The following is an 8,504-nucleotide window of genomic DNA, read 5'->3' on the forward strand; positions in this document are numbered from 1 at the left end:
GACGTTCTTTCCAGACTCAGCCTTGATGTTTTTCTGGTCTAAGAGAGGAATCAACACAGAGCAGAGAGGTTAAAGATCAAAGTACAATTATGACCAGAATTATTTACTTTAAATATTTTTGCTTTATTTCTTTGAGATTTGAATTTTTAGTCAGTTTGGATTTAATGTTAACCTCTTAACATCCTCCAGTCACTATTAACCCATTGAGGGTTATGGTGAATTTTATCCTCATACTAATTTCACAAACTACAACATATTAGCTTCCACAGAAGAAACAAATCTGTCCTACACGCATATGTTATTGAAGTCTCTCTGAAGTCTGTGTTCTCCTGCAAACAAATGAAGAGAGAGACAGTACTGTTTGGGAGGCTACTTTAATGTAAAAGACACGATGCCAGTAAGTCAAAAATGTCAGATTTAAGCACCTAATTTAAGAAACTGCCCCTTGTTACCAACCATAAACATTTCTCTCAGTTGACATTTTTTGACTGCTCTTACTGGCATTGTGTATTTTACAGTAAAGTTGGCTCCTGTATTCCTAACAGCAGACTACTTTACTGCTGTTTGAATAAAGTGTTGATTTGTTCTTATTTGTAATACAAGGCATGTAAGTGTGTGCATTGTCCATGTGCTCTAAAGTGTAAGATGGTAAAAATAATTTGTGGTGTCAGCTGCCTTTGAGGAAATATGATTTGGATACAGTTTGCAGTACATGCTGCTCTGCTTCTTTGGATAACTTTATTTGGTCAAAATATCTCCAGATTATTCTCATTGTGTTTTTGGATGTGTGTGTTGCGATGTTCAGTAATGGTGTCACTCGAGTTTCCATCAACAGTTTCTGTTCTTTTTCTCTTTGCTCTAACTTATGCTTCTCTTGTACTGGTTAGTACCATTGTTGCTCAACATCTGTCTACCTATACCACACGTCATCTATACAACAAACTACTAAAAAAAATCCCAACATCACTACCCTGGAAGCAGTGCCTGAAATCTATTCACTTACCTGGATTAACATTCAGATTGATGATGCTGACAGATTTCCATGAATGTGTTTCTTCTGTGAAGATGCGACACTTGTATGTTCCATCATCAGCAGTCGTTACATCCTTTAAAATCAAAGACACGTCTCCATCCTTCATCTGTTTATCCTGCAGATCCACCCGGTTCTTAAAAAATGGATGCTGGTCATCTGGAAGAGCCTGCCCATCCCTGTAAAAAAAGAGATATTCTGGCTCCAGGTCAGCTCTGCTCCAGTGTACAAATTTGATCTTGTTGTTTGGAGCTCGACATGTCAGAGTGACGTCCTGTCCAGATTCAGCTTTGATGATTTTCTGGACTGGAAGAGGAAACAACACAGAGCAGAGAGGTTAAAGGTCAAATTTATATTGTTTACCTTTGACTTTTGAGTTTTTAGTCACTTTGGATTTAATAAACCACTTAACATCCACCTGGTCACCAGTGAATAACTGTGGTTTTGGGTGAATTTTAATGTCATGCTAAAGATTCAAAGAACAAAAAGAAGACACAATAAAAAGTAAATATAATGTAGTGTCCCGATCCTGGATCATTTGACCCAGCATTTTTTATTATGTTTCCTGTTTAAGTCCTCTTTGACAGTCTTAAGTTGATTATATAGTACTTAGATTATTCTGTTTAGCTTTTTGATTATTAGTTTCGCCCTTGTGTCTTTGCTCTCTGGGTCGCCTTCTGTGTGGCTGTGATCATCTTTGTTGTGAGTTCTTGTGTGTTGTTTCCCTCGTGTTTCATTCTGTGTTCCCCTGCCTGTCATGTTATCCATGTTTCCCAAGTCATGTGTCTGTCTGCACCTATGTGTGTGTGTTCCCATTACTCTCTGTTTTATTTTGGTTGTCTCTTGTCTGTGTGCACCATGTTTTGCTTTGCTTCTCTTACTTTGAAGGTAATTTATCTCATGTGTTATGCTTAGCACATGAGACAAGGTACCTTATCCAGAGGACGCAAAGTTATGCTTTGTATCCTTTGTCTTGTTGTGTGTAATTTGCCCCAGCTGTGTTCCCCATGAGTTTCCTGTTCCCTCATCATTCCCTGTGTATTTAAGCCTTTTGTTTTCAACTCTCCAGTGTCGTGATCTCCCTCATGGCTGCATGTGTCTTGCTGTGTTTTCCCATGTATTTAGCTTCTTAAGCTTCTTAAGATTTCCCAGTTTAGTTTTTCATTGCCCCCCCACCTTCAGCAAATAACATTGTATTTTGAGTTTAAGTCCCGTTTGGGTCCTTTTCTGCCAGTTGTGAAATATAGTACAAGAAGTGTGGAATGGTCTCAGTGAAGTCAGCATTGATGCTTATATTTTAATCAGATGTATGAAAAATCAAAGAAAGTAAGCAGTACGGGGTGGTTGAAAAAAAATTCACCATGGCATAGTATCACAATATTTGCATGGGGATGTGTTATCAATACAAGAACACCAAATATTGATATTTAATTAAATTGATTAAAGTCTTCTGAGAATACCATTTAAAACTGGACAAACTTGAACAATCAGCCTCCTAATTAAGAGCAAGCTAAGTCACACATGCAGAAATAAGACCGCAACCATCTTACATTATATAAAATTAAGTAATTAATTAATTTAAAATATTGACTATCTGATGATTGTATTGATTTGCCAAATCCTACAACTAATTGCAATTTGTGGTGACTAAATGGTTGCCCAGAGCTTTAAGGTGTTGCATACTCACAACCACTTTTAATTGCAAGGCGACTGCACAGGTAACCTGATTGAGGCAACCTTATTGAATAGTTGCCGTCTGACTTGGACTGACTGCAATCACTCTAAGAGAGATTTTTAAAGGTTGCTCTCTAATTTAAAAAGGTAGACAAATTGCCAACAAGTTTAGATCAATCTGAATTGTCAGTGAGTTCATCTTGAGAAGATCTAATTCACCTGGCTGGTATTCTGGTATATTCCTATAGAGCGGGATGGTTGCTAAGTGGAAATGTAATAGTTAAATGTAGATTGCTGTCTATATTGACAGGGGCAGTTATGTCATTTTCAATTATGTATCACAGTTTATTGCAGTATTGTCAGAAACAGAATGCATGTAAGTGACCCCATTCATTCCCAGATTGAGAGACTGACTTGTCTTATTTACAACTGATTTTAGTGACAGTGTTGGCATGCTTGGTGATCTTGTTTTGCATCCAAAGAATAATTGAACTCAGAAAACTTTATCTCATTTATTAAAAAGATATTCCGATTTATCACAATTTTGTAACTGCAAATTATGTGAAATAAAATGTTAAAAATCACAATAATATGTGTTAAGGTTAGCGGCGGTTCAAACTGCTAGTAAGCAGAGTTACTCTAGTAACTCTGCTTACTGATTCATAAATCAGAGACTGATTCATAAATGTCTTTGTTTCTGCTCTAACCTTACCCAAACAATGCTGCTCTACAACTCTAGACTACCAGCCACAAAGACAACAGCTGGAGAAACATCTGTCTACCTCTTGCATCCACCAGCTCATCCATACAACAAACAAACATCAACAACCAGGAAGCAGCTTCACCTCTGATCACACACACACTCAACTCTACTCACTCACCTGGAGAAACAGTCACTATTATGATGCTGAGCTTCCATGAGTGTTTCTTCCATGAAGACATGACACTTGTATGTTCCATTATCAGCAGTCGTTACGTCCTCAAGAAACAAAGACACGTCTCCATCTTTCATCTGTTTGTCCAGCAGATCTACCCGGTTCTTAAAAGATGGATGCTGGTTATATAGAAGAGACTGCCCATCCTGGTAAACAAGGAGATATTCTGGCTCCAGGTCAGCTCTGCTCCAATGTACGAATTTGATCTTATTGTTGTTTGGAGCTCGACATGTCAGAGTGACGTACTGTCCAAACTCAGCTTTGATGATTTGCTGGTCTGAAAGAGGAAACAACACAGAGCAGAGAGGTTAAAGGCCAAAGGTCAAAGTACAAGAATGACTAGAATTATTTATTTTAAATATAATAGTCTAAGGGTCTGGGAAAAAACAAACCAAATTTTTTTAAATACAACGAGGGTGCCATGGGCTCCCCGATGTCAACTATTTTAGCCAACCTTTACATGGAGGCTGTGGAAAGAACGGCTCTTGGCTCTGGTTTGCCAGATGTGGCCCACACATGGGCCAGCACAAGGCCATTTGCAGACACACTGATGGTCCTGTGCTGGCCCATGTGTGGACTACCTCTGGCAAACCTGATCTGGGCCACCAAAGGGCCGTCATTCCTTGCGGTATGTGGGCCATGTGTAAGTTGTGTGCAGCCACAGGCGAGTTGCAGACACACTGCTGGCTCTGTGCTGGCCCAGAACAGTTTCAGCTCTGGCCCAAGATGTCAGCCTAATGTGTACCTTAATCAAGCCATGTAATAACAACATGTGCCAGAACATAATAGCGCAAAAGAAACAAGATGAAAGTCTTTTTAGGCAGTGAATGGCCTGATTCTTATATAGCGCTTTCCCAGACTACTCATAGTGCTCTATACAACATGCCACATTCACCCAGTCACACACTTTCTCTAAACTGAGTGCTTACTAACTACATTCATATACATTCACACTCTTGACATGCAGCATGGAGGAGCCAGGGATCGAACCACTAACCTTCCAATCAGTAGATGTCCCGCCCTACCTCCTGAGCTACAGCCACCCAGTGGTAAACATCAGAAAACTCTTACTAGCTTTTGGATAAAGTACACACTCACAAAATTGTCAAACCTCAATTTGAAACGTTGGTTACCATAGCAGTATAGTATTGTAACATTGCACTTGGATCTTCTAACTGAAATAGGAAAATAAATAGCACCATCATTGCCAGACCTGTCCCACATCTAGTTGACATCCACCCTGCCATGACACCAGTCAGTCAGAAGTGCCAGCTTGATGCCGGATCCGGGCCAGATCTGTTTTCTATGAGCATAGCCAGATAAACCAAACCACAATCAGGCCAGATGTGGCATGCTGTCATATAAACAGTGCCATCTATTCCAGGCCTAGCCCATATCTGGATGACATACCACTTACCATGCCAGAAGTCAGCCAGCAGTGCCGGCTTAACACCAGATCCGGGCCAGACCTGTCTGCTATGTGGGAAGAAGGTAAGGACTGCTCGTGACATCTGATAAACTAGGAATTTAAAGTTTCCATTTAAGTCCACTTTTTTAAAAAGTTTTTTTCAGGAAATTATCTGTATATGATGATAATTTTTGTTCATATTGGGAAACATGCAAAACAAACTTAGGTATGTCCAGAAAAGCTGATTCTGTTCATCAAAAATTAGGTATGCTAACTTTATGTTATTCAAAGTTTGTGTGAAAACACTGCAGTTTAGATTTCTGTACTGTGACAGATTTAAAGTGAAACACAATGTGCGACTGGTGCACAGTGGCTGTCGTTTCATGGTCAGACTTAGGTGACATGAAGTGTAGCAGAGATTAATCCGAATCTTAGCTGATGATGCTGAGATCCACTGACTAAATTCCACTTTCATACAGAGCATTTAGCATAAACATTGCACTGTCAGTGTATTCAATTTAATTCAATTCAATTTTATTTATATAGTGCCAAATCACAACAACAGTGACCTCAAGGTGTGTAGAGGATGGAAATCAGTTGATAAAACATCTGCTTACATCTTGTTGAATTCAGTTGTTGCAATGAATTTACAAAGAGCAGAAACCTCAGAAAGCTGTGTGTGAACTCCATGAACTCACCTGGAAATACATTCAGGTTGATGATGCTGATGAGCTCCCATGATCGTTTTTCTTCCATGAAGACACGACACTTGTATGTTCCATCATCAGCAGTCGTTACATCCTTCAGAATCAAAGACACGTCTCCATCCTTCATCTGTCTGTCCTGCAGATTCACCCGGTTCTTAAAAGATGGATGCTGGTTGGCTGAAAGCAACTCCCCATCTCGGTACAAAAGGAGATAATCTGGCTCCAGATCAGCTCTGCTCCAATGTACAAATTTGACCTTGTTGATTTGAGCTCGACATGTCAGAGTTACTTTCTGCCCAGATTCAGCTGTGATAATTTTCTGGTCTGAAAGAGGAAATAAAAAAAAGAGTAAAAAAAATGTCCGTAGTTTAGTACGTAGTACCGTATTTTCCGGACTACAAAGCTCACCTGAATAAGCGCACCAAGCTAAAATCAGGGGAAAATCCTGTTTTGTACGTACATCAGCCGCACCTGACTAAAAGCTGCAGGTGTTTTAATGTTTACTTACCATATGTAAGAGAATGTGCACAAAGGGGATTGTCAGGAAAGAGATGGCTGTTTAGAGACACATCCCTTGTATTAATATTTTGAAAAACAAGTTACCGGTACATATTTGCATAACTTTTTACGTATATGTACAAGTACCAGTAATTACAAGTACGGAACATGTACTGTGCTTTATAAACGAGTATCAAATGTAGTGTATAACAATAACCTACAGCACACCAGAAAAATAGGTTCGGCCTACCTTTTAGGCTCAGGTGCAGTAACGTGGCTTTAACAAGAAGAAAAATCAGTCATTCACCACCATCTTTCTCTTCTTCCTAGTAAAACCACCAAAGTCCTCTTCTCCAGTGTCGGAAACGTACAGGCTCAGGATGATTTTGTCATCCACTCTCCACTTCTCTCCGTCGTTGTCGCTTTCAAAACCAAAGAAATCCTCGTTGTCAGTGTCGGAGTCGAACACCCTCTGAAGGGCCGTGGCGGTGTCCTCCTCTCCATCATGCAGCAGTCCAGTCGAAATCCCTTGGTGATCGTGGATGTTTTCACACTGTCAGTGTGCTCTTCGCATGCGACCAGTTTTGGTGAATGATTTATCGCCGCTCGTCATCCACATCTCCCGCTGAACGTGTAGTGCTACTTTGAACGCACGAGTCACACTGATGTCGAGTGGCTGCAGGTGCTTCGTTGTGCCTCCAGGAATCACAGCTGGAATCGAGTTTGTGCTCTTAATGGCTGCTTTCACAGAATCTGTGATATGGGCCCTCATGCTGTCCAAAACAAGTAATGCTTTTTTTGGCGAAATAATCCTCCAGGTCGCTGGAGGAGCGACTCTTGCAGCCATCCACCCTTTCTTGTTGACTTTAACAGAGATGCCGCTCGGGATCTCTTCTCTTGGCATAGTCATCCGCTTAAAAATCACCATTGGCGGAGGTTTAAACCCTGATGATGTGCAGCCCAGCACACAAGTGAAATTCATTCTCTCGTGGCCAGTGGTTCTCACCGTGATGGTTGATTCACCTTGCTTGTTAACAGTCCTAGTGAGGGGCAGGTCAAATATCAACGGCACTTCATTCATGTTTACGATCTCGTCCGGTCAGAATATTCGTTTATCTTTCTTTGTGTGAATTTGCGGAAGATTGTTATTTTTTCTGCGTTGTCGGGAGGGAGTTGCTGACACACAGTCGTCCGCGCCCTGATGGACAGTCCTTTTCGTTTCATAAATCTGTGACACCAGGATGGCTCACCTCTGAAATTTTCCATCTTCATTTCCTTGGCGACTGTTTTGGCTTTTAGTCGGATCTGCACAGTTGAAACACCTCGCCCGTTTGCTCTCTGTGTGTTCACCCAGTCTTCATTACAGTCTTAAAGTTTGGGTCATCTGCTCTTATTTCCTCTGAAAGCTTTTTTCGTCTTTTTGCACTGAGCCCGTTCGTCACGCTGGCGTCTCTCACCATTGATTCGTTTATACCAAGGGTACGCTCTATTTCCCTCGCTGAGAGCCAAATCGACTGCCTATAATTTGAAAGCTGCATCATATGCATTTCTTTTGTTTGCCATACTGAGAGTTTACTCCTGTAATACTCTGTAATACTCCTCTTGCTCTTGCTTATCAAGTTTGTTTTTCACGCTACGTACGTACGTATGGCACTATGTTGCCTGGCGGATGGACATGTGACCAGCATACCACTCTTGTACTCTTGTACTCTTGTGTGTCTGATCACATGCCCTTCCGCCAGGCAGTGTAGTGCTGTACAACTGCGGAACAACCAAAACAAATCCTCTTACGATATCACAAAAGTCATGGACGATCCATAGAAAAGCCGCACCTGACTAAAAGCCGCAGGGTTCAAAGTTTGTGCAAAAAGTAGCGGCTTATAGCCTGAAACTTACGGTACAACTTCACCTCACTGTGCAATACCTTTTGTGCAATACTTTTGTTAATAGTCAATGGTGCAATAGACCTCAATACTTGAAATGTGCAATTCACTTGTATTTTTATTTTTATTTTATTCCTATTTATTCTATTTATCCCCTTTGTATATTTTTATCTATATATGTCTTTGTATTCATATATATATATATATATATAATATTCTGTAACTCTATAACTTCTGTCGGTGCTGTACTTATTTGGAACCGAATTTCCCAGAGGAACCCACCCGAGGGATTAATAAAGTTTTATCTTAAGTGTTTCCTTCAAAAATACATAGGCACACAGACAGCTTTCAGTTACAAGATTCTTGGTA

At 40.4% G+C, this 8,504-nt stretch overlaps 1 protein-coding gene across 1 annotated transcript; it reads right to left on the reverse strand.

Annotated features, from left to right (window-relative positions):
- Positions 1–1,228: 1,228 nt before the first annotated feature.
- Positions 1,229–7,949, reverse strand: LOC146389786 (programmed cell death 1 ligand 1-like). The gene is made up of 4 exons (XM_084913834.1): positions 6,503–7,949; positions 5,746–6,078; positions 3,586–3,916; positions 1,229–1,336 (listed from the first exon to the last, which is right to left on the reverse strand). Exons 2-4 carry the CDS (start codon positions 5,879–5,881, stop codon positions 1,315–1,317), a joined length of 489 nt encoding a protein of 162 aa, XP_084769960.1. The 5' UTR covers positions 5,882–6,078; positions 6,503–7,949; the 3' UTR covers positions 1,229–1,314.
- Between the last annotated feature and the right edge of the window lie 555 nt (positions 7,950–8,504).

This window comes from Perissodus microlepis, chromosome 3 (genome assembly GCF_051167445.1).
Source record: "Perissodus microlepis isolate ML-2025 ecotype Zambia chromosome 3, ASM5116744v1, whole genome shotgun sequence".
NCBI classification, from domain to species: Eukaryota; Metazoa; Chordata; class Actinopteri; order Cichliformes; family Cichlidae; genus Perissodus; species Perissodus microlepis.